The sequence below is a fragment of the Rhododendron vialii genome, chromosome 5a (genome assembly GCF_030253575.1).
Source record: "Rhododendron vialii isolate Sample 1 chromosome 5a, ASM3025357v1".
In the NCBI taxonomy this organism is placed as follows: domain Eukaryota; kingdom Viridiplantae; phylum Streptophyta; class Magnoliopsida; order Ericales; family Ericaceae; genus Rhododendron; species Rhododendron vialii.
In genome coordinates this window covers 2,962,654-2,989,222 of record NC_080561.1, presented here as the reverse complement: position 1 = coordinate 2,989,222, position 26,569 = coordinate 2,962,654, and the positions used below count along the sequence as shown (strand labels likewise).

The 26,569-nt window shown below is 38.6% G+C and overlaps 1 protein-coding gene across 6 annotated transcripts in view; it reads left to right on the top strand.

Moving 5' to 3' along the window:
• LOC131325756 (uncharacterized) overlaps window positions 1-26,569 on the top strand; it is a 336,707-nt gene that overhangs the window by 253,299 nt on the left and 56,839 nt on the right. For 2 of the 6 annotated variants that reach the window (XM_058358187.1, XM_058358185.1), the window contains 16 exons: window positions 434-678; window positions 1,111-1,366; window positions 1,491-1,585; window positions 2,397-2,763; window positions 2,902-2,976; window positions 3,810-3,991; window positions 4,421-4,586; window positions 4,730-4,824; window positions 5,129-5,294; window positions 5,436-5,530; window positions 5,886-6,051; window positions 6,183-6,280; window positions 7,204-7,585; window positions 7,712-7,786; window positions 8,139-8,321; window positions 8,412-8,594. In XM_058358187.1, coding sequence (XP_058214170.1) covers window positions 434-678; window positions 1,111-1,366; window positions 1,491-1,585; window positions 2,397-2,763; window positions 2,902-2,976; window positions 3,810-3,991; window positions 4,421-4,586; window positions 4,730-4,824; window positions 5,129-5,294; window positions 5,436-5,530; window positions 5,886-6,051; window positions 6,183-6,280; window positions 7,204-7,585; window positions 7,712-7,786; window positions 8,139-8,321; window positions 8,412-8,594 — 2,829 coding nt within the window. Of the gene's footprint in view, window positions 1-433; window positions 679-1,110; window positions 1,367-1,490; window positions 1,586-2,396; window positions 2,764-2,901; window positions 2,977-3,809; window positions 3,992-4,420; window positions 4,587-4,729; window positions 4,825-5,128; window positions 5,295-5,435; window positions 5,531-5,885; window positions 6,052-6,182; window positions 6,281-7,203; window positions 7,586-7,711; window positions 7,787-8,138; window positions 8,322-8,411; window positions 8,595-8,672; window positions 9,081-9,186; window positions 9,889-26,569 lie in introns of those variants that run through there. The other 4 variants (XM_058358189.1, XM_058358186.1, XM_058358188.1 and 1 more) reach the window with 4 other exon arrangements.

Sequence of the window (26,569 nt, the reverse complement as noted above, 5' to 3'; positions counted from 1 at the left end):
ACACTATTTAGAAAAAGTCTGTCTCTTAAAAACAATTAATTAAAAAGACACATGTTTCTTAGAAGGCACCCTTTCATGAAAACATTAGAAGGGTCGTACTTCTTGGAGGCACTCCGATGTTTCGCATCCTTTCCCAACAATTACATCCCTCTCTAATAAACACATTCTAAACTAATGGGTGTTATATCCATTCAAAAAAGCCAAACCTCATGTGAAAAGTTATTCCAACATTTCACAAAACAAATCTCTCTCAACGCCTTTTCAAAAATAACCCAAACTAAAACCCATTATTTTGAAAATCCCTAACAATTTGGTTTGTATTAGTTACCCCCTCGTGTTTTATTTAGTTTCCAATGGCCTCAAAAATTCCCAAATTTATTCATTGCAGCTGTTTTTTATTTTTTATTTTTTATTTTATCCGCATTCATTGCAGCTATTTATGATCCAGGAATTCACACGGCAGATTCCCTTGCACGGATATCGTTTGAAGTACTTGAAACTCTTCCGACCCGGGAACAGCCTAATGACTGTGTACCCTTACTGTCCCTGGGAAGATTAACACTTGAGGATTGTGTTCAACAAGAGAAATCACCAGATCTGCCAAGAGTTACGCAAATTAACGGAGTTGAACAAAGAGTGACAAAATTGCCTAGATACTTTGGAGGATTGACTGCTCAGGTTGGTTCTCTCCCTGATTCGCACACACAGGGCATCTTTTGTATGCATATTTTCCAGCTAGGTCTTCAAAGAATGCCAATATTATCCATATTGTTGGATTTACCCATTGTTCAAGTATAGTGTTCAGACCCAGATTTTGATTCGTTTGTACTAGGTATTGCATTGAAATGGTATGATAAATGAATCCAAACAGTGGATCCAAGCTTTTTGTTTCATTTTGCGAAATTGGGCAGTGGTTAGAGCCTCAACGTTTTTATTGTTTAAAGATAAGTTAGAAACAAATAAGTAATGTCTACTTGATAAAGTAGAGGGCAAATAAATCTAGATTAGCTAGAATAAAGGGGTGTTCTTTGAGAGAGGAAGTTTAGTTGAAGTTATCATTCTGTTTATCGATCAGTATATTCGATGGCTTTAACTTCCCACATACTGCAGTCTGCAAGCTCTTCACGTTGGCCTATAGGCTTACCAGATGGAGGGTACATTGTACTGCTTGATCCATTAGATCAATCCACAAAACATATAGAACATGTGGCCAGAGCAGATCAATGCTCTCCTACATTGTCTCTTGCAGAGAAGAAAATGGTGAGAAAGACATTAAAGAGAAAGTGCAGAACTATGAGTGCAATATTTGAGGACAACCACCAACATTTTGCCAGAAGATGTGAGGGTGCTGCTAAGAGCCTTGGTGGTAAGCTTCTACAACTGATAAATTTTAGCTTTCATTCTTGCTCGTTGATGAACCATCTAATGCTTTTTGGCGAAGGACATGCTAAAATTTTAGCCTTCTCACCAATATATTGGTGCTCATGCAGTGACACACATCTTTAGGAAGCATGGGATCAATCAGGTATACACAGTGAAGCGGATAAAGCAACATGGGATCCATCAGTGGCCATTTTTTCGCCAAGTAATACTTATATTTGAATTTCCGTCCTTTATTATTTTTAAAAGTATTTGTCATTCTTACAAGAATAGTAATTTGGTCCATAACTTTTTGAGGATTGTGAAATTACACTGGCAGTTGGTTCATAATTCACTTAGATTTTCAATTCCTCTCACTTCAGGTAATTAAAGTTTGAAATCATATGATGGACAAACTTCCTTTTGCAAAATTTCTACGTCTTTAATGAGCATCTCTTTCTATTCGCTAGCATACATGTGTTCAACTTTCCCTCAGATTGAATGTACAAGCATCGGTGATTAGATTCTTTGGTTTCAATGTACAGGGGACCATCTATTAAGAACTTAAAGTTTTTCTGAATTTATGGCCTCTTCAACTTGTACTTTGCTACAGCTTAGTCTTCAAACAATACCCATACGTCCATATTCTTGAATTCTAAACAACTTCTTGCCATGGATATTTGAACTTGACTAAGTCTTAAGTTCTGGGATATACTATTCTTAATGCATTTTTCCTTGGTCTTCGGGACATTTAGCACCATATTATAAGCCATCGGGGTATAGCTGCCTCTAAATAGCATTGCTTTCAAATTGGAACGAAAAATGAATGTGATTCTTGTTACTATGATGAAGAATATATCTTCTTCGATAAGTGAGTTCATGACATATACGAGGCTAATCACTTAATAGGACATTAACGATCTTATTATTTGTGTCTCTTTGGGAAAAAAATTTAAACATATTTTTTGAATGGTCGACGAAGAAAGCAGCACATTACTTAAGAGTATAAATTAACTGATCACCTTTTCTGGGTCCAGAAATGGGCAATAAGGAAGGGGTATTCTTTGGGAGAAGAAAGACCATTTGAAGTTAGCCGTCTATCTATGGATGAGAAGCTTGATTCAAGGCTTCAATTGATCCACATGTCCCAGTTTGCTAGATCTTCACCTTGGGCTTTAGCCTTACCAGATGGAGGTGAGATTTTCAGGCCTACAGCCTTGTCACGATCAAATGAATTTGCTGCTACAAACAACATATCACACCTTGTCGGCCAAGATCAAAGCGGCTCTACTGCATCTCATTATGAATGTAAAAATACAAGAGAAAAGTCAGACAAACAAGGGTTAGAGGATCTCGAACAACATTTTGGCTGTAAACATAAAGATGCTGTGAAGAGCCTTGGTGGTAATTTATTGCTTGCCATCTATCTCTTGTTCTTAACCCTAGAATATCATAGTGACTCTGCCACGAGATGCTGGATTATTGTCTTGCGGAAAAGCAGTACAGAAGATACAGATTTCATACATTTCTTTGCTCATGCAGTTAGTGGATCCATGTTTAAGAGCACCTGCAGGCAGCACTGGGTCTCTTGGTGGCCGGGTCGGTTCGAAAACAATGGTAATTTCTCTCTCTCCTAGGAGATAAATTAAGAGAATCAACAGTCCCTTAAGAGTTCAATTTTTAAGTCTTCTGAAAAGTTGAGCAATTTGCAGAAAAAGGTAACGTGACTAAGTGAGTTAAATCTTACATAACTAAACCTTCCTTCTTTTTCTTCCTTTCCCTAACCAGAGGTGAGGATAATTCACATTTTTTGCTCATTAGAACAACAAGCATTTGATGCTACAAGCAACAGTGCACATCTTGTCAAGGCAGATGAGAGAGGCCCCACTGTGTCTAATTCAGAGAAAGGAAGTACAAGAGAGAGAGAGATTGCTTAACTAATGCACATAGTTTAGAAGATCTATGGCAACATTTTGGTGCTAGACAGAAAGATGCAGTGAACGGTCTTTGCGGCATGTTTCTATTGTTGCAATCTTGATCTCTTTTCAATTTTAAAGTAGAAGCTTCAGTATTCATATATTTGGATTCTTGTGTTCAAAAGGTAAAAGGTGAATTAAAATAGTTCATTTTCATAGCAAATGTTAGATGATGGATTTATTTGTATCTAGTGTAATTATGTGTCTTATCTCCCTATTACGATTACCCTAAAATTGAACAGCAAATTATCCGGTTACATATAGTTTGAGCTGCATGATTACCTTCTTTTTACAGACCAAAAAATTGTGTACTAATTAGTGGTCCATCTCGATTGGTAACAATGGTTCTAAGTCTGCTATACTTTTCTTCTCAGATTTTGCTTGAGCTACTAAATTATAGTTTGTATCATTTATACCAGTTTATTTCCTATCTAAGTTCCTATGAATTTAATGAGCTACGGTTCCGCACGCCAGATTCCCTTGCATGGAAGTCATTCAAGGTACTAGACGGTCTTCCTCTTGGGGAACAGTCTAACAGCATTAGACATTTAGCCCGGCGGAGAACACTAACGCACAAACATTGTGTACGACTAAAGAAATCACAAGATCTGCAACGATTTATGCTAAGGGACTGCTTAGGAGGATTGTTTCCTCAGGTTAGTCCTCCCCCTTTCCTATATTAATTCCAGCTAGGTGATAAACAATAATACGATCCATATTGGTGAATATACCCTTGGTTCAAGTACAGTGTTCGAACCCAGATTCCGATTTGTTTGTACTGAATATTGTCTTCAAGGGTATGATAAAATGAATTCAAACTATATATCCAAGTTTGTGTCATATGCAAGGTCAACAATGTTTAGACCCTCAATATTTTTGTTGTTTAAATAAGTTTGAAAGAAAATATAAGCATCTGTTGGATAAACCACTAGATGCAGTTTGAAATGTTGGTTAGCTAAAATGAACAAGTGTTCTTTTCAGAGAGGAAAGATAAGTTGAAGTTCTCATTCTGTATATGGATGAGTACATAGAGTATTTACAGATGCATATATTGATCAATGGCTTGGACTATCCAAATGCTGCAGTCTGATATCGGCTTACCAGATGGAGGGCACGTCCTATCCCTCTCAAAGAAGAAAAATGTGAGAAAGACACTAAAGAGAAAGTGCAGAACTATGAGTGTACTTAGTTTAGAGGATCACCAACAACATGTTAGTAGGAGATGGGAAGATGCTGTGAAGTGCCTTGGCGGTAAGCTTCTACAGTTAACCGAGTCTTGCTCATGTTTATGAACCATCTAATACGTCTTGTGAAGCACATACTGGATTGTTGTCTTAAAGGAAGCAGTACAAAATAGTAGTTTCTTACCTTATGCATTGGTGGTGCTCATGCAGCAAAGCGTATCTGTAGGCTGCTTACGATCCATCGTGAAACCACAGCGAACTGCATCCGCAGGCAACTTGGGACCCGTCGGCGGCCGTTTAAACAAGTAACTCACTTGTATTTTCATTTCTATCCAGTCAATTTGTTTTAGAGGTTGTAATCATTAAAGTGTTCTTTCGGATAGCAAAGATAAGTGTATTGGATCCTCCCCATTTTTGTATTTAAGTAAGGTGAAAGAAATATAACCATTTGTTGGATAAACCGCTAGAGAAATGTAGATTAGCCAAAATGAAGAAGCGTTCTTTCAGAGAGGAAAGATAAGTTGACAAGGTCATTTTGCACATGGATGAGTACATTGAGTATTTATGGATGAGTATTGACCAATGGCTTTGACTATCCCAATTCTGCAGTCTGCTATCGGCTTACCAGATGGAGGACACATCCTATCTCTTTCAAAGAAGAAAATTGTGAGAAAGACATTAAAGAGGAAGTGCAGAAGAATGAGTGTACTTAGTTTAGAGGATCACAAACAGCATGTTGACAGGAGGTGGGAAGGTGCTGCAAAGAGCCATGGCGGTAAGTTTCTACGATTAACTAAGTCTTGCTCTTGTATATGAACCATCTAATGCATCTTGCAAAAGGACATACTGGATTATTCTCTTTACAGAAGCAGTTCCAAATTATATTTTCTTACCTTATGTATTGATGCTCATGCAGCGAAGCGCATCTGTAGGCAGCTTGTCATCCATCGTTCATCCACCGCAAAGCACATCCGTAAGGAACATGGGATCCATCCGTGGCCATTTCAACGAGTAACTCACTTTTATTTACATTTATATCTGGTCAATTTGTTTCATAGGTTGTAATCATTATGATAAGAGTAATTTTCTCCCTGGACTTTTGTGAAATTCCCGGGCATGCGGGATCCATACATCAGTTATAATTCAATTCCTGTGTCACTTCATTTCTATCAAGCCACACCCTCAGCATATTTGGTTTTTAAATAAGTTTGAAAGGAGATATAGTTAAACAACTAGAGAAATACAGAGTAATGCAAATTAGCCAAAATGAACGAGTTGAAGTTGTCATTCTGTATATGGATGAGTACATTGAGTATTTATGGACGAGTATATTGACCAATTGCCTTTGACTATCCCAATACTGCAGTCTTTTATCAGCTTACCAGATGGAGGACACATCCTACCTCTTTCAGAGAAGAAAATTCTGAGAAAGACATTAAAGAGGAAGTGCAGAGGTATGAGTGTTCTTAGTTTAGTGGATCGCCAACAGCTTGTTGACAGGAGATGGGAAGATGCTGCGAAGAACATTGGCGGTTAGCTTCTACATTTGACTTAGTCTTGCTTTTTTAGTTTTTTTTTATAAACCATATGCCCACTAGATTGTCCCCTTGATGGAAGCAGCACAAAAATAAGTTTCATACCTTATGTATTGGTCTTCATGCAGCGAAGCTCATCTGTGGGCAGCTTGTGATCCATCGAGTGTCCATAGCAAAGCGCATCTATAGGCGACATGGGATCTATCATCGGTGGCCATTTCAGCAAGTAACTTACTTGTATTTTCATTTCTATCAAGTCAATTTGTTCTATAGTTCATGATAAGTATGAAAATAGTAATTTTTTCCAATTTTTTGTGTGTGCAATTACCGGGCATGTGGGGTCCATACATCGCTTATATTTTAATTCCTGTTGTCACTTCAGGTTATGAAACAGTGAAATCATATTATTCACATCTGGATTTGAAAATACTCAGCTTATGTGAATTCAAAAACTGGAAAAACTTCTTTTATGCGTAATTATTACTCCTTTAATGGGGTCATATGGATGATAGCTAGCTTGCACATGTGTCCAGCTTTCCTGGATATTAGATGTAGATGCATATTTGTATCGGAGTTCATCGTCTTCAACGCGAATCGGGCCATCTACTCAGCTTGTCTATGTTTTTGGGCTTTTTAACTTATATTTCATGATCAACCAATGTGCATATCATCCGTTTTTGTAAAATTTTAAGCAACTTTTCCCGTCAATATTTGTACTTGACTAAAGTTATGAGATGTTATTCATAAATATTGGTTCGTCCTTTGAACTTTGTGGCACTTCGGAACTTCTAGCACCATATTCTCACCCATGGGATTTTTTGCCTTCAAATAGCATGCTTTTTCAAATTCTATGACAAAACGTGAATGTAATTGTGGTTACTACTATGGACGTGCGAGTTTGTCATATATTTTCTTTGATAAGTGAATTTGACCATTTATATCACTCATCAGGACAACGTGCTTTTTTTTTTTGGTGTCTATTCGGAAAAGGAGGATATAATTTTTCATGAACTGGGAGAAGAAAAGAATGTAATCCATTGAAGTCCAAATTACTAATAAAATGAGTGAACATATCTTTTGTAAAATAGGTGAAGAAATAAGTGCAATCCGGAAAAGCCAGAATTTAGCGATTGCCTTTGCTTGACTCAGGACTGGGCAACAATGAAGGGATATTCTTTAGGTGACGAAAGACCAGTTCAAGTTATCAGTCTATCTACACTTGCGAAACTTGTTTCGAGGCTTCAACTTATCTATATATCCTGGCTTGGTAGATTTTCACCTCGGTCTTCAGCCTTACCAGGACGAGAGATTGTGGAGCCTATAGCCTTATCATCAAGTGAATTTGCTGCTACAAAGAACATAGCACAGCATGTCAGACAAGATCAAAGCGGCTCTGTTGCATCTGATTCTAGGAATGAAAGAACAAGAGAACAAGAAGACCCCGAAGAGATATATACTAGTATTACTTCAGATGGTCTTCGACGACTTAAAGGCAGGATGAACCGTGAAGATGCTGCGGCAAGCTTTGGCGGTAATTTAATGCTCGCCATGTTTCACTTGTTTTCAACCAAAATAACTCTGCAAGGCGAGCTCAATTAGTTTCTTGTAGAATCATTGTAACGATATGAGTTTCTTGTGTTGACTCTTTCTCATGCAGTTAGCGTATCCACATTTAAACGCAAATGTAGGGATTACGGGATCGATCGGTGGCCACATGTTAGGAAAAAAAAAGGTAATTCCACCCTCACTTTTCTAGTCAACTGTTTGAATAGTTAAGAAGAGAGAAACGGATAACCAAAAATACCCGAATAATCCAATGGCCATTCCTCCCTCTCTTCTAGTCTCCTGTTTGGCTAATTACATTGAAATGGAGCATGACATTAGTCTATCCAAAAGCTAAGGGTGCAGAAAGGGAATGCGAGTATTAATTACCAATTTTGTTACTAGATCTTACTGACAATAGGTGTCTGGTTTTTATGATCGATATGATTGAACCTTCGTTATTGTTCTTCGTACGATTCATTTCTCTTCTTCTCTTCTATTTTCTCTTGTTCCTAATTACTTCTTTTCTTTTCTCTAAACAGTCGGGAGACCCCCCGATCAACATGGAGAAGGGAATACATCAACCGCACGCAAGACGCCATCACATAATGTGCAAAATGGGATGGAGGGTGAACTGGGTGGTCAAAATCAGGAGGCAAATGTGTTACAACGAGATTTTATGGGAGGCCTAATTGCTTTGAACACAGAAAGTGGTTTAATAACAGGTATCATGAAATTTTCTTTCTTTTATCCATTTCTCTTGCTCTCTTTCATTCTCTCTCGTACTTAATACTTCTTTTCTTTTCTCCAAATAGTCGGGAGACCCCCCGATCAACATGGAGAAAAGAATACATCAACCGCATGCGAGGAGCCATCAAATAATGTGGAGACTAGGATGGAGATTGAACCTGTTGGTCAAAATCAGGAGGCAAATGTATTTCAACGAGATTTTACGGAAGGCCTAATTGCTTTGAGTACAGAAAATGGGTTAATAACAGGTATTGTGAAAACCCCCCCTTTTCATGATTCTTACCCGGGTAATTATCCTATTGATTACAAAGAAAGTGAAAAAGCAGGGAGTTCCTTTGAACGGGCAAGTCAAGTGAATGATCAGTCAACTTGGTCCACTCCTTATCCAAATCACGACGCTCTTGTACTTCACCAGCCTCAAATAACATCGATGCTAAGTGAGAACAGGGGTGGTTCAATAGATTGGAGGAATTCTTTAGCTTCTCAAGCAGAGCCCTTTTCAGACGGACACATCTCTGGATCTAGTAATTTGGCATTTCCTACATGGTCAGATCAAGCGGCTCCTAGTCAACATGCGGAAGGTCAATCAGTGCAGTCCACTGTTTACCCAGATCACAATGCAGTCCACCGTTTTCCTCAGGGACATGTCTTTGAATCTATTAACTGGAATGAGCATACGAATTCTTTAGCTTCGCAAGCAGAGCCCTTTTCAGACAGACAAATATCTGGATCTAGTAATTTGACATTTCCTACATGTTATGATACAACTATCCATTTCTCTTCTCGTTTAGTATCTTTCCAACCTAATTTTTTACCTTTCTTTTCTTTTTTCCCTAACAGTGTGGAGACCCCCTGATCAACTAGAAGTTCAAACAATGCAGTTCACTGCCCATCCAAATCCAAATGCTCTTGGGCTTCCACAGTTTCAGATAGCACCGACCCAGGTGCCAAGTGCGAACGAAGATAGGAGAAACTCGTTAACTTCACAAGATGAGGTCTTTTTTATGGGACGTGTCTCTGAGTCTAGTAATTTGGCATTTCCTACATATTCTGATGCAGCAGCTCTTAGCCAACCTGTGGCTACTATTCTCACAGAAAGGCAAGATACAAGGTCCGTGAAGGTAAAGGCAACATATGGGGATAGCACAATAAAATTCCAGCTCCCTCTCACGTCTGGAATTAAGGAACTGATGCAAGAAGTGTCAAAGACACTGGACTGCGAGCTTGGTAGTTTCAATGTTGATTATAAGGATGAGGATGGGGACTGGATTTTAATGGCCCGTGATGATAATGTAAGTGAATATCTGCAACTTCTCACCTCATTAGGAAATCAAGCAACCAAACTAAAGGTTCGTGATAAGGTTCCCAATACCACGAATATTTGTGAAACCTGCGGATCATTGACGCAGCAAAGACCATAGTTGTGTTTAGTTCTAGGAATAATATTACAAGGTTGATGCCAATTCCACGTTTCTTGTGTAATGAAACATTTCCTTGCCAGATTTTCCCCTCAAACCTGCTAAATTAGAATATTTCCGGTAATGCTGCCTTCGTAGGGACTCTCTTTGTTTTGGCCTTGGTTTTACCTGAATTTAGCCAGTGATATCAATGCATAAATCTCATTCCATTGAGTATCTTTTATACTCCCTCCGTCCCTTTTTTTTTGTCCAGTATTCCATTTTGGGCTGTCTCTTAATAAGTGTCCATTTTGTAAAGTTAGGGAGGTAAAAGTTGGTGTATTGTCTATTTTGTCCCTAAAAGTAGATTTTATTTTGAAAAGTAAGTGGGTAAAAGTGTAGTGATGATGGGTAAGTAGGGAAAGTGGAGGAAAAAGTTGATGTGAAAGGTGTAATGATGATGTCTTTTTAATAAGTTGGAGTTACGAAGCAGGACACTTAAAAAGGGACGGAGGGAGTATCATTTCCTGATGCGGGGATTCTTCGTGTTCACCATCATTGTTGCATTATCGTGTGCATGGTGACGGGGATGAGATTTTTGCAACGCTGCTACTTGCACAGCAGCCGTGCACAGACCAGTTTTGCGCCCGTCTCGGGTCTCGCAAAGATGATCGGAGCCGCTCATTTTGTTCAAAATACTTCGTTTATGGTCTTTGTAAAAAATCACCTCAATCCGATATCGGAAAGGGTGTTTACGAATCATCTAACTTTGCTTCAAAATTTAGGCTACTTTGCTTCAAAATTTAGCCTAAATTTTGAAGCAAAGTTAGATGATTCGTAAACACCCTTTCCGATATCGGATTGAGGTGATTTTTTACAAAGACCATAAACGAAGTATTTTGAACAAAATGAGCGGCTCCGATCATCTTTGCGAGACCCGAAACGGGCGCAAAACTGGTCTGTGCACGGCTGCTGTGCAGCCTTTTCTGTGCAAGCAGACTTTCTGAGATTTTTGGGACCATAGGCCCTTTACGTTATGATTTGTGGGGTGCATTGATGGCAGAAACTTAAGCCAATAAGATTTCTCTATCACGTTGACAAACAAAGAAGAAACTTAAGCCAAAACAACCGCTCTAGTAATGTACAATCCTGGCTCAATACCGAAGTCATTTTCCATCGATGTGAAGTGTATAAAACCTTCTTCCACTGCCTCTGGGCTAGCGCAAGCCGCTGAAACCGCAACGGAAGTCTCTCCACTGGGCAGCAACCCTGCCGTTCTGATTTTTCTGAACACAAGCAACCGGTTATCCCCTACCTGTCTCCCCATTACTTGCATAGATACCTGTATAGAGTTGAGTTTTGTTCAATCTCCACTTAAGAGGGTGAACATTTCTCTCCTGTCAATTGGTTGAAATGGTATGGATCCCACCACAAAGTGTGTAGATCGCACCATAAAGTGATGTCATGCTTACAAAAAATGTATTACACGGGTGGGACTTATACCATTTCAACCAATAATAGGGAGGGTAATGTTCATCATCTTTTAAGGAGGGTGAACAAAATTGCACTCACCTGTATATCATCAAATAATGCCACGACTGAACGTTCCTCTTGGCAGAGGCGGTTGTGTACATTGAGGATTCGGTGGTCACATGAACACCCAATAATATTTATTTTGCTTAGAATACACGTTAAAATTATAGACTAATCTTGTTTTGAACGCTCAACTCAAATATCAATGAACACTTACAGCCCATCAATGCAGGTAATTCATATTTGAGTACCTAACACATTACTTCAAATAAAGCTCACAATCCGAATGGAAAAAAATTGAAAAAAAGAAATCTATTGATTTAAGTATTATACTTTGTATTCTCTCTCCATCTCTATTGTCGATAGTCTATTGTGTTAATGTCGCATTCATGACAATAACGACTTTATTATTTTTTATCTAGTTAGCTTATGGATTACAGACAAAACTTCAAAAAATTCAACTACTTGGCAAATCCTGTTAAACTTGGATAATATTACTTTGAATTTAAGACTACGATAGAAAATCTCATCATGTCAACCTAACGAACAATACATTTTTTAAAATGTTGGTCCCAACATACTCACTATAATTTCTTTCAAAAGAATTTTAGTAGATTAATACGCCGGTTAAATATTGGCACAGAATATGAGAATTCGTCTTGGACAACTATAAAATTCAACACCCTCCATTCTCAAAACATTGTCTACTACGCAATACGACAACTTTTAAAAAAATTAAAAAAATATTTTTAAGTCCTCATTTCGCCTCGTAGTTAATTTTTTTACATTATGGTTAATTTTTTTTTGTCTATACTATTTATACTAATAAATGAGGTTTTGCACATATATTATTGGTCAATACATTAGCTGATAGAGTTAAGGTAATTTCTGAACACCTTATTATAAATTCCTAGAGCCACTGCTAGCTCTTGGACAATCGAGACTGCCCAGCAAACATCTCTTATACTCTCCTTTTTTTTCTTCTTTTTTGAAAAACACTGTGAACTTGTTTAGTTCATTGTTTCCAACATAAGATGAAAAAATCAAGAGATGGTGGCCCTATCCCAAGTCCAAGTGACTTAGGGCTTGCACCGTATTGAACATGTGCTTCCAAAGTAGTTGCGGAGTGACAAATATATGTCTAGGATAATTGCTAAGGACAATCTGAACAATTTTTTGAAAACTATGGAAAAATTTAATATAATCATTAACAAGTTTTCACTGTGGATTTTTCACAACAGACCCTAATGAGGTATTGCGATTTATTGTACAAATGTGTATGTCTACCAAATGAATATGATTTTTGGTACACATGAAATGCTCAGGATTCCAGAAAAAATGTACGTTTTATGTCACAAACTTGGACGTAGAGGACTCACAATTGAGCGCACTTCGGGAGTGGAGTGCCTTGGAGCACTATAGTCCACAGGAATCCCAAGTCCCCCCGGAGAGCTGTTCGGTGTTTGCGAATCCGAAGGAAAATAAGGACAACAACGCGTCGGTGAAAGTCTACACCACACAGAAGGGGAAAAAAGGAAACAAACAAAAAGGGTCTACACCATAGGGAGAAAGATTTGTTGGGATTCACAGGCGACGTTTGAGGAGTTTGGATTTAAGGGATTCGGAAGATGAGGGCAAAAAATTTCTGACTTTGTGAATTTTGAGAGTTATAAGGAGTTTGACAAGGAGGTAGGCAAGGCTTGGACGCGGTTTTACTGGTTGTACGAGCCTCCTGGTACTGATAGATCGAGCTAATTAATTGCTGCCATGGCCACCTATCCTAAATTTGACATCTCTCCTCCTTGGAGCTGAAGAATAGGTTTTACTCTCAGGTTCTTTCCATCTCTTTCCGTGAGTCTGAGCTGAAAGTGTTGATGGTTAAAGTGAGAGAAATCATCTTCCTCCGAAGAGCTCAAGTAACTCTTGAATCCAACACGGTTCCCCTAATAGATCCAAGTATATATTATGTTAATATGTTGGCACACTATGTTCATGTATTGTGAAAATCGTGATAATTCTAGATTCTGTAATTATCGGGTTGTTTATTATACGTAACACAATTATGAAAACTATAGATATCGCTGCTAAGGCAAACGATCCTAAATTTGAATCAACACATTGGTAGAAGGTATATATTCAACTTCTAGGATTGTTTTCCGTAATCCGGCACACAATGGATCGGATGCAATTGGGCTGCTAGAATTACTGCTCCAAGTGAAGTCGAAACAGGGTTGTTAACTGACGAGATTGCCCTCGCATGGAGGTATTGGGGTAAAATGAAAGTCTCGGCGGTGAATCAATCATATCTTTCACTATGCAGAATAGGAGAAGCATGAAGATTAATGACGACATCAGCTGAATCGTCGTGGATTTTCTGTGTTGCCATGACAGAATCAAGTTCTTCACGTACAACAGTTTCAATCCATTGTTGAATCAACAGATTGGAAAGCTCCGTGAAAGTTCTGATTCTGTCATGGAGAAACAAGAAATCCACGATGTTTCAGCTCCTTTCGCCATCAATTCTCATGCTTCTCCTATTCTGCCTATAAAAATATGAATGATATACCGCTCAGACTCTCATTTCACCTCCAATCCATGCGTGGAAAATTTCTTCATTCAACAAAATTGTTTTGACTTTGCTTGGAGCGGCAATTCTAGCTGCCCATTTGCATCCATCATCAGCCGAATCATGAAAAATGATTGGGGACGTTATAGTCCTCCTCGCTATCAAGGTATTTATTCACATGATTTCGATCTTACGAGTTTGTCCTCCTCCTTTGAGCTGCAAGATTTTCTGTTCTCCGCTACGAATCCCACATCGATTGCGATTAAGGATTTTGATCACTATGCTAGTATGCTTTCCAATATCAAGAATGAGGTTAACTTTTTTGTTTATATTGTAGACCACTGGTTATTAGTAAATTTTTAAGTGCAAATTGTCAAATGGTTAGCTAGCTAGTATTAGCAAATTTCACAATGATGAATTATAATCCTACTATTTTGATGACACTTGATTTAGCTGGCTGGTCTCTTCTTGAACTGATCCTTCAATTAATGACTTTTCAATTTCTCTCTCCTTTTTCCCCCTTTAATTTGCCTTCTTTTTCCAGTTCTTATAGTCAGTGCTAACCATAGTTAATATGTGTGAATTAGCCTTACAATGATGATGTTGTTGCTTTTGTTTTAATCTAATCCCATTGTTGTTTTTTTTATTTTTGCTGCAGTTGAGGGTCTCACGTTTGTTGAAGTACGTTGATGGCCTGTTGTCGAGCTGTGGTGATCATCAATCGTAGTATTTGAGATAGTCTTTTTCACATAGCGGTGCAATTTCAGACGTCTATTTGCACAATCAATGACTGAGATTCATTTTTAATTATGACCGGTCACAATTAACTTTTCTCTGAAAAAAGTTTCATTAATATCTTAACCGTCCAAAATACTTTTAGACGATTACGATTGAGTTTACAGCACCTCCCTAAAGAAGATTTTCTCATCGTATTTACCACCAAGCAGGGGTGCTTGGCAGGGGTGCCGAGCACATCTTGGCCGTCCAAAAGTGTTTTGGACGGCCCAGATGTAAAGGTACCGAACGGATTTAAAAAAAAAGAAAGGAAAAGGAAAAAGATGTTTCGATCCGGGCCGTTGATTCCGAGATGAATGGCTGGATTGGCCGCTCGGCACCCGCTTGGCAGGGGTGCCGCTCGGCAGGGTCCCCGGATCCGAGACCGACATGATGCTGCTCTGCTCTGCTCTGCCCTGTTAACATGGATATTTCACACTCACGTGTCTTTACCCCAGCATGCAGCTTTACCAGATTAAATATTTTTGTTTTTATTTAAAACAATTTGGGTATGGATCCTAATTTTTTACTTTCCAAATTCCTCTCATCATGAATGTGGGTGGTGTCTCCGTTGATCGAGCACCTTTTGCCCCATTCGTTTGGCCTGGGTTCGATTCCCACGCCTGCCCCATTCATGTGGTGGCCTCCCCTTTCCCTTTCCCTTTCCCCTAACAACTAACCGAGGATCCGACTGTGCAACCCAAATCTCGAGAGAACTAGCGCAGCCACACCAGTCACGATCCCCCACTTACTATCTGGGTACTCACCCGGTGGGGAATCAAACCCCTGACCAAGAGGAGTACTCCCAAAGTCAGTTATTCGCCCTTACCACTGGGGCAACCCCTAGGTGTGTTGTACGTAGTTCAGTTGATCAACGACAAGATCAATATCATCGAACGATTTTGATATCCTAGACAACAGCGCACATCTTGTGAGGGCATATCAGAGCGGGATTAAATAGCTAGGGTATGCTTAACTAAGAGTGAACTTAGTATAGACCTAGATGATTTGACAAAACGAAAAATAGTTGCCGGAGTTTGATGCTACAGAAAACAAAGTTCGTCTTGTCAAAGCATATTAGAGTTGCTTTGTTTTGCCCCTTCCAAATAACAAAATAGGGGAGAGCCATCAGGCATGCATTAAAGAGAGATACTGCAATACTCAGAATATACTTTTTTGACCAGAATTAAACTCGATGCATAAATAGAAGGTACAACACAAAGTTGTACAGTGCGTACAAGATGAGTCAAACAAACACACAAAAAGCGTACAAGGACCCAACAAAAAGAAAAAAAAAATAAAAAAAACAGGGCCAAACAAAATGCATGCCTTCAATGTCGTACCCAAGATCGACGATACCTGCAAAACAAAGATAAGGAGCAAGATACTAATAAGTCAATGCAATGTACGACGTTGAGGGATGCGGAAAATATGAGGGTCACTATAGCTGTCTTCAATCATTTTGTCTGTTTTGCGCTTCCTCCGAGTGGGATTTTCAGGAGCCTCATCCTGGCGGCCGCCATCTTTGACTCTGCCGATCTTCTTCCTTTTGCGGGTGCCATGTGGGTGAACAGATAAAGGATTGTCTATGAATTGGTTTTATTCCTCCCTCTTCTCTTCCTAGGACTAATATCATCTGGATGGTCAATGTCGTTTGTTGTAGAACTTCGGATGGCCGCAATTCTCTTTGATCGCAAATTTCTAACTCCCTTTCCAATATCCTGAAAACTATCCCCCATTGAACTTGACGAAGATTGGACACTGATATACTGGAAAGGTTCAGGTGTTGGAGGAACCGGCACACCATCAGACACAGGGGAGGAAACACCTTCCATATCAGGAGGACTAAGAGTTTCGGACAATCCATCCATAAGAACTACCTCTTCCTTGACAATGTGATTAACCTCTCGAGGCAACATGGATTTTGAAAGCTCCAGATTGCTGTCAGCAGAAGACTCCTTAACTTGAACCTCTACAAGCGAATGACTAGTCCCATGAAAGAAGTGGAACTTCTTGCCTTGATCAAGATCAGAAAGACCATTGTTGGTCTTTCTAACAAGAAGGAAGTCACGCCCCATAATCACTCTTTTCTTGCGCTGGAAAAATGTCCCTCATCCTGGTTCTGGCAGCAAGTATGGCTGTGGCAACACGCGAAGCCGTAGCCCAGTCACTGCCGAACTCATTTGAACACGTATCTAGAATAAACTCAGTGTCCACGGGGTCAAAATCAGAGAGCCTGAGATCACCCTGTAAAGTCGGCACTTTTTGAGATACCACAATACCTTTACCCTTGGCTTCTCTCGAAAGGCGTCGAGAGCTTTGATCACGCAAAGACGACACCCAACCATCATCTAAGGCCAACTCCAACATTGTATCTCTCCCCGAATCACGAGGGCAGGGAAAACCCTTGCCCTTTTAGTCTTCAAGGACCCCTTCTTCAATCTTAACCCCTTAAGCACCATAACGAAAAACAGAAAAACGAACACACCAAAAACGAAACCAAACAGACTCTGACAACCGAGACACCAAACTAATCTACTCTGATTTTAGGGGAGGAAAGGACACCCAAGAGTCTGCAAGTTCGTGCTTCGATCCAACATATCGACCCGCAAACAAAACGCAAGAAACAAAATATCTATTGGAGAACAGAAAACCAAACCTGCAGTCAGAGGCACTAATCTACGGACGAGATATCCTTTTCTCCTATGGCAGATGAAACAGCTCGGAACACCTATTCCTCCTTTGGAAGCACATTCAACAACATTGTGGTGGTAGACGCAGTGGGGATTGAACACATGAATTGTACATAAAGAGGGCCGGAATCTCGTGTATTTCTATGTTGATAACAATAATTATTTATATGCTTTCTTTTTTTTTACCGCCAAACAATCAATTCCATAATTGTATGTTGTTACTATGTATGTCTAAGTTTCGTATTGGAAATCAGATTCAAATCCGAAAGACTAAAGGATCGTTACTTTTAGCTTTATCCACTTTAATTTTGTCATGCCAACTTTGACTTTTCTTCCACTGATAATATCCAACTTTTTCAAAGCCATTTGCTGATGAAATTTAACTATTAATGAAGTAAAACATAGAATTACTTAATTAACTAATAAATGAATCAATTACTGAATAAAAGATAAAAAATTTTAGATTTATTGAAATTTTTGGCTCATTACAATTAAAGTACTTCTATGCATCATTGTAGTTCCTTAACTTGGCGTCAAGTAATTTAGAAAATTATTATACACGAAAGCACTTTTTTTTAGATGCAAATTAAAATTGCACATTATTTGTAATGGATTATCTTTGCGAGGATCAAGGAGTGTAATTTTTTTTATCCCTTTCTATCAACTTTTGGAAATTTTGTTCAAACAACTAGTCAATTTTTACAATTAGATGGAGTTTGGTCTAAATTAAGTAATTTCATTTAAAGAAAATCGGTAGTATTAACTCTCAGTGATGTTTTTTTTTTTTTCAATCAAAGTTTGTTGAACTAAACATCCATGTAACCGACATTGAAAAAGTTCAGATAAGATGATACTAAAAAAAAGAATAATGTTGTTTCAATTTCTTTCTATCCCTGGTGAAGTTTTGTCGCATTTTGTTCGTAGTTTTTTTAACTTTCTAAAGTCATCTCAAATAAATTATTAATTCAAAAAGTTAAACAAAACAAATTTAATAAAAATTCAAAGAAAAATCTGGAAATAAAATTTGGTCAAAAGGCTCTTACTTGCATTCGTTCATGATTGGGAGATCTCCATGATTGGAGGGGACAACGCTGAACCCCCTTCTATAAGAGTACTTGTCAAACCAAAAGGCAAAGGGACCAAAAAGGCTCTTGGCAAAGCGAACATAAGAGTAGTGCTTCGTCGGTTTCAAAATAAATGTCCGGTCTGTAAATTCAAATTTTTAAAAACATATATTTTTTTGTTAAAAATTCATAAAAAATAAATTCGCAACTCAAAATGTGAAAAAAAAAAATCAAAATATTTATCGAAAAAATACATCTTTTTAAGATATCTAAATTTGCGGTCCTGAACATTTATTTAAGGATGAAAGGAATACATGACCGTGTGGTGTCTGTGAACTGGAGTATCAATTCAAGTATGTCTGTGGAGTAATGATCAAAAACAGAGTCTGCTTGCATAGCAGTGTGCATATGAATCAAACCCATCCGACTGAAGCGAATCAAACCTAGGGATTTGAATCAGGAGATTCTCAACCTCATCATCGATGGGGTCAGTTCCGACGACATGAGGTCCAATCTGAAAATGGCGGCAACAGTTTCGAATCGGAAGATTCACAACCACGACGAGACGGCCGACGGCCCCCTGTAGAAGAGGCGAGAACGCCGACTCCGAGATCAGCTCCTACGTAAGGTCCGAGGAGATATTCATCGACAAGTATGTACCTCCTCCTCGTGCGTTTGCCAATTCGGAGGAAAATAAGGACGAGGGCGGGAAGGATCGAAAGCCCGATTCCTTCCATGTTTCCACACCCCACGGCCAAGGCACTGACAGCCACAGCTTAGCTGAAAGAGAAAGAGTACGTGGGAAATTCACTTTCACTAGTCGTTACGTATGTTTGTTTGGGGCTATCAATGACCGTATATGTATAGCAGACCTCCAAACTTATATATGTGAAATTATGCAGGTGAGGAGGGAGAAAATCGGCGAGAGAATCAAATATCTACAAGATTTAGTACCAGGGTGTAGTAAAATCGTGGGAAAGGGCCAAAGACTCGACAAAATCATCAAATATATCCAATCTCTTGAAACACGAGCGAAGGTAGAATGCTGATCAGTTACTCCGTATCACTCAGCTGACAAGTTTAGCAAGTATTCTTCATCAATAGCACACTGAATTGCTAATCTTCCCCTGTTTTTCTTATCAATTGCAGAAACAGTTCTTAGCTGCTGTAAGATTTTCCCCCGACTTCAACATTGACAGTTTTTTCACGAAAGAGGTAAAGAATGAATCACAAACCCCGATAACGAACAAGGAACTCGCACACCGTGGCCAAGCCACTGACAGCCACAGCTTAGCTGAAAGAGTATGTGGGAAATTCACTTCCACTATTAGTTCTATATCTTGGGGCTCTTAATGACCATATAAGTACGCCAGACCTCCAAACTTACATATGTGGAATTATGCAGGTGAGGAGGGAGAATATCAGGGATAGATTGAAATATCTGGAAGATTTGGTACCAGGATATAATAGAATCAAGGGATGTGTCGGAAGGCTCAACAGAATCATCGACTATATCGAATATCTTCAAGAAAAAGTGGAGGTAGAATACTAATCAGTTTATCACTCAGCTAAAAATGTTCACCAAATATTCTTCATCAATAGCAGACTGGATTGTTAATCTTCCTCTGTTTTTCTTATCAATCGCCGAAACAGTTACTGTCCACGAAAATAGCTGCAGTAAATCCATCACCTGACTTCAACATTGACAGCTTTTTTGTGAAAGAGGCAAAAGAATGCATCACAAACAAGGAACATAGCAATCGGTATAAATCTCTCTTCAGTTATTTGACCTATATTGCTTCTACACAACAGGTTTTTCCGGCAAGCACATTGATGGAATTTGATGCTCCAGACAACGGAGCACATCTTGAGAGGCCATATCAGAGCGGCCCTAATTCAGAGAAGAAAGATATGAGAGAGCAATTAAGTGAAGAATGCTTAACTAAGAGTGTACATAGTTTCGATGATACAACAAAACAAAAATCGTTGCCGGATCCATGGACTCTAACCCCCTTGGGTCAATATTTTGCTGATGAGGTTAGCTATTTGTCTCATCCATCACTGTTTTTTTAAAGTGCAAATCGTTGACTGGTTAATTAGTACTTGTTTTGACACTTGATTTAGTTGGGTGGTCTCGACTTGAGGTGACCCTTTAAACAATCACTCATCAATGCTATATTTTTCATTGGTTTCACTTTAATTTGCAGCTCAAATTGGTCCATATTGGTCTTTTAATTTGGATATTGAATGAAGCATATGTAACATATGTAGCAATGTTTGTATTGCTTATGTTGTCATATATAAGTTGTGCAAATCGCCTACTTTTTTTTTTGGTCTTTTCTCCAGAAGATTCTAAATAAAAACAAGAAGATTTTCAATGGCGCCGAGAGGTTTGATGACTTGATGCCCCACTTTACCAGAGGCGAGAACCCCTGCCCTGAGATCAGCTTTGACGTGAGGTCGAAATTTACAAACAAGTGTTTACCCCATGTGTTGGCCATTTCAGAGGAAAATGAGATCAATGATAAGCCGGTGAAGTTCTGCAGCAGACAGGGAACAGGTAGTTGGGGATCATTGAAACTCGTACATTCAGCGATGTTGGAGGAGTTGGGCCCAGAAAATAAGGGCATAATTTCTGACTTGTTGAGATTTGTGATGGAGAAGGAGTTTTACAAGAAGGTAGGCAAGGCTTGGACGGGGTTTTACTTTTTGTACGAGCCTCCTGGTACTGATAGATCGAGCTTAATCGGTGCCATGGCCAACTATCTTGAATTTGACATCTATAATTTGGATCTTACAAGTTTACCCTCCATCGAGGAGCTGAAGAAAATGCTAGGCTCCATCAGGAATCGCTCCTTAATTGCTATTCAAGATTTTAATCACTGGCCTGGGATGCTTTCTAAGTTCAAGACTGAGGTTAGCTAATTGTTTTTCTCCACCACTGTTTTTTTTTTTTTTTTTCTTAGTTACAAATCGTCCACTGGTTAATTAGTAGTAGCAAATTTCATAATAGTGGATTATTCCATTTTGGTGACACTTCTTTTAGTTGGGTTGGTTATGGGCTTGACTTGAAGTGACCCTTTAATTAATGACTCGTCGATGCTATATTTTTCTCTCTTTTTTTCCCCTTTGCTTGCAGCTCACGTTGGTTCTGTATGGGGAATTTTGTATTGTCAGTGCTAATCATTTAATATTTGTGGATGTGGCCTTATGATGTTTTTGTTTTGGTCTAATCCCATCGCTGTTGTGTAATTTTTCCTGCAGTTGACGGTCCCATGTTTGTTGAAGATCTTTTATCACCTGTTTTCAAGCTATGGTGATGAGCACATCATTGTATTTACAACCCAACACAGAGACCGACATGATGCTGCTCTGCTGTGCCCTGTTGGCACAGATATGCACATTTACGCGCCTTCACCTCAGCCTTTAGCCTTGCCAGAAGAAGATGATGAAATTGCAGAAGGTGGTGAAAGAGTAAAGGTTTATTCAGGATTACTACAGGCTAAACCGGACGAAGAATCTACAGACTTGGGTATGGAGATTGAAGAAGGCAAAGGTGAAAAAAACCCAGAAGAGGGAATGTTAGAAATTGCTAAGGAGCTGTGTCAAGATGCAGAAGAGGAAGAAAATCAAAAATTTGAAGTAGAAGAAGGGAACCAGGAATTTACGGATCCAGAGAAATTGGAAACTCAAGATGCTCTGTTGATTCAAGAGAGGGAAGAAGAAGCCAAAGTGGAAGATAGAAGAGAGAGGGCCGACAACTTCATGCGCACATTAGGAAGATGCGAAAAGTTAAACTCTAAGATCAGCTTAATACAGCAGTATTTAGCTCATGCGTTGGCCCATTCGAAGAAAAATGAGGACAACGACAAGTCATCAGTGAAGGTCTACAGCAGAAGGGGAAGGGGTTGTTGGGATTCAATGAAACTCGAACATCTGGCAACATTGGAGGAGTTGGGAATGGACCTGGAAAATAAGGACGAAATTTCTGACTTGTTGGGATTTGTGAGGATGAAGGAGTTTTACAAGAAGGAAGGCAAGGCTTGGAAGAAGGGTTACTTGCTGAACGAGCCTAAGGACGAAACCCATTTTCTTTCTGGAAAATGGGTTGTTGAGATTCAATGGGATTTGTTTTGGTTTGTGAGGAATAAGGAGTTTTACAAGACCAAAGGCGATACTTGGAAGAGGGTTTACTGGTTGTACGAGCCTCCTGATACTGATAGATCGAGCTTAAGTGCTGCCACAGCCAACTATCTTAAACTTTACACCAATGATTTGGATCTTACGAGTATTCTCTCCAAATTGGAGCCGAAGGATACACTGCTCTCCTCCAGGGAACGCTCCTCAATTGTGATTAAAGATTTTGATTTCAAGAATGAGGTTAGCTATTTGATTTTCTCGGCCAATTTTTCTTTCCTGCCCCCCTAGTTAATTGGAGGTAGCAAATTCATATCATTATTAGCAGTTGTAACTTGTAACTTATACCATTTTGACACTTTAAGTTTAGGTAATTTTTTTAAGATTCGAGTTAAATTTTTTTTTGGATTAATCTTTCATCTTGCCAAGAGCAGTACAAAAAAAAAAAACTGTTGAAACAATTATCTTTATTGTCTTATGTAATTTTTTTTTTTCTATTTCCGTTCATGGTTTTATCTTTTATGCTTTTTTGATTCCTTTACAAAAATGATAGAGCCAAAGAATTTGAAGAAAAATAAGAAAAGTTCATTTTGAAGAAAATAATTCCAACCATCTTTAAGTGGCCCCTTTGCTATATTTTTATTTGTTTTCCCTTTATTTTTGCAGCTCACATTGGTTGAAATTGGTCTTTGAAATTGGATACTGTCGGATTGAACAAACTTTACGTAGCTATATGCAGCAATGTTTATAGTGCTTATATAACCATGTATTCCCTCTATTCCATATTGTTCTATGCGGGAGGCCTTGTCAATTTAACCTTCAAAAATAAATTACTTCCCGAAATGTTTATTTGAATTTTTTTGCACCATCTAAAAGATCTCAATGAGTAATTTTGCATGGTGCAAATAAGTTCAAAAATACACACACACATATCGAGGAAGTTAAGTTGAAGTGGTCATTGAGTATGTGGATGAGTACATTGAGTATTTACGGATGAGTATATTGACCAATGGTTTTGATTATCCCAATACTGTAGTCTACTATCTGCTTACCAGATGGAGAACACATCCTCTCTCTTTCAGAGAAGAAAATTGTGAGAAAGACATTAAAGAGGAAGTGCAGAAGTATGAGTACACTTAGTTTAGAGGATCACAAACAGCATATTGACAGGAGTTGGGAAGATGCGGCGAAGAGCCATGGCGGTAAGTTTCTACAATGAACTAAGTCTTGCTCTTGTTTATGAAACATATAATGCATTTTGCAAAAGACATACTGGATTGTTCTCTTTATGGAAGCAGCTCCAAATTGTATTTTCTTACATTATTTATTGGTGCTCAAGCAGCGAAGCGCATCTGTAGGCAGCTTGTAATCCATCGTTTATCCACCACAAAGCGCATTCGTAGGCAACATGGGATCCATCGGCGGCCATTTCAACGAGTAACGCACTTTTATTTTCATTTATATAAAGTCAATTTGTTTCATAGGTCGTAATCATTATGATAAGAGTAGTAATTTTCTCCCTGAACTTTAGTGAAATTCCAGGGCATGTGGGGTCCATACATCAGTTATAATTCAATTCCTCTTGTCCCTTCATTTCTACCAAGCCACACCTTCACCATATTGGTTTTAAATAAGTTTGAAAGGATGTATGGTTAAACAACTAGAGAAATACAGAATAGTGCAGATTAACCGAAATGAACGAGTTGAAGTCATTCTGTATATGGATGAGTACATTGAATATTTACGGACGAGTATATTGACTAATGGCTTTGACTATCCCAACACTGCAGTCTGCTACCGGCTTACCATATGGAGGACACATCCTACCTCTTTCAGAGAAGAAAATTATGAGAAAGGCATTAAAGAGGAAGTGCAGAAGTATGAGTGTAAATTGTTTAGTAGATCACCAACAGCATGTTGACAGGAGATGGGAAGATGCTGCGAAGAACATTGGTGGTTAGCTTCTACATTTAACTAAGTCTTGCTCTTTTAGTCTTTTTTATAAACCATAATGCATCTTGCCAAGGGCATACTAGATTGTTCTCTTGAAGGAAGTAGAACCAAATTTAGTTTCTTATCTTATGTATTGGTCTTTATGCAGTGAAGCGCATCTATAGGCAGCTTGTGATCCTTTGTGTGTCCATAGCAAAGCGCATGTGTAGGCAACATGGGATCCATCATCAGTGGTCATTTCAGCCAGTAACTCACTTGTATTTTAATTTCTATCAAGTCAATTTATTCTATAGTTCATAATAAGTATGAAAATAGTACTTTTTTCCAAATTTTTTTGGAAGCAATTACCGGGCATGTGGGGGGTGCATACATCACTTATATTTTAATTCTGTCACTTCAGGTTATGAAATATCGAAATCATATCATTCACATCTGGATTTGAAAATACTCAGCTTACGTGAATTCGAAAACTGGAAAAACTTCCTTTATGCGTAATAATTACTCCTTTATAGGGTCTTATGGATGATAGCTAGCGTGCACATGTGTTCAGCTTTCCCTGAAATTGGATGTAGAAGCATATCTGTATTTGAGGTCATCGTCTTCAACGCGACTTGGGGCATCTACTCAGCTTGCCTATCTTTCTGGGCTTTTTTACGTATATTTCATTAGTCTTCAACCAAAGTGCATATCATCCGTTTTGTGAATTTTTAAGCAACTTTTCCAATCATACTTGACTAAAGTTATGAGATGTTATTCATAAGTTATGAGATTTATTTGCCTTTAAATAGCATGGTTTTTCAAATTCTAGGACAAAACGTGTATGTAATTGTGGTTACTACTAGGGACATGTGAGTTTATCATATATTTTCTTTGATAAGTTTTAACCGTTTATGAGGCTAATCACTCATTAGGACAACCTTTTTTTTGTGTGTCTATTCGGAAAAGTAGGACATAATTTTTCATGAACAGGGAGAAGAGGAGTGTAATCCATAAAAGTCCAAATTACTAATATAATGAGTGAACATATCTTTCGTAAACTAGGTGAAGAAATAAGTGCAATCCAGAAAAGCTGGAATTTAATGATTACCTTTGCTTGACTCAGGACCGGGGAACAATGAAGGGATATACTTTGGGAGACGAAAGACCCGTTGAAGTTATCAGACTATCTGCGGATTCAAGGCTTCAAGTTATCTATATATCCTGGCTTGGTAGATTTTCACCTCCGCCTTCAACCTTACCAGGAGGAGAGATTGTGGGCCATATAGCGTTATCATCAAGTCAATTTGGTACTACAAACAGCATAGCACAGCGTGTCGGACAAGATCAAAGCGGCTCTGCTTCATCTGATTCTGAGAATGAAAGAACAAGAGAACAAGAAAACCCCGAAGAGATATATACTATTATTACTAAAGATGATCTTCTACGATGTATGGGCAGGATGAACCGTAAAGATGCTGCGGCGAGCCTTCGCAGTAATTTATTGCTTGCTATGTTTCAATTGCTTTCAACCAAAATTACTCTGCAGGGAGAGCTCAATTATTTCCTTGTGGAATCAATGCAACAATACGAATTTTCTTACGTTGATTCTTGCTCATGCAGTTAGCGTACCCACATTCAAACGCAGATGCAGGGATTTCGGGATCCCACGGTGGCCACATGTTTGGGGAAAAAAAGGTAATTCCACCCTCATTTACTAGTCACCTGTTTGAATAGTTAAGAAGAGAGAAATGGAGAATCAATAATACCCTAACAATCCAATTTTTTAATCCATACAAAAAATAAGTAATAATCAACACTGTACTGACAAAAGGTTACGATTTTTATGATTCACATAATATGACAACCTTTATTTCCTTCTATCACCTATCTTTCCCTAACAGAGGTGAGGATACTAAATAAAGAGGATACAATACAAATATCTATTTATCTTGCCTTTTATCTTCGCCCCCTCTTCCTAGTCACCTGTTTGGATAACTAGAGAGCAATGGAGTGTGATAACACAATCCTTAATCAAATTTTTATCTGTCCAAAAGTTAAAGGTGCAGAAAGGGAATGCAAGTATTTACGTAACGACCCGGATCCTCGCACCACGACCAAGACATAGCA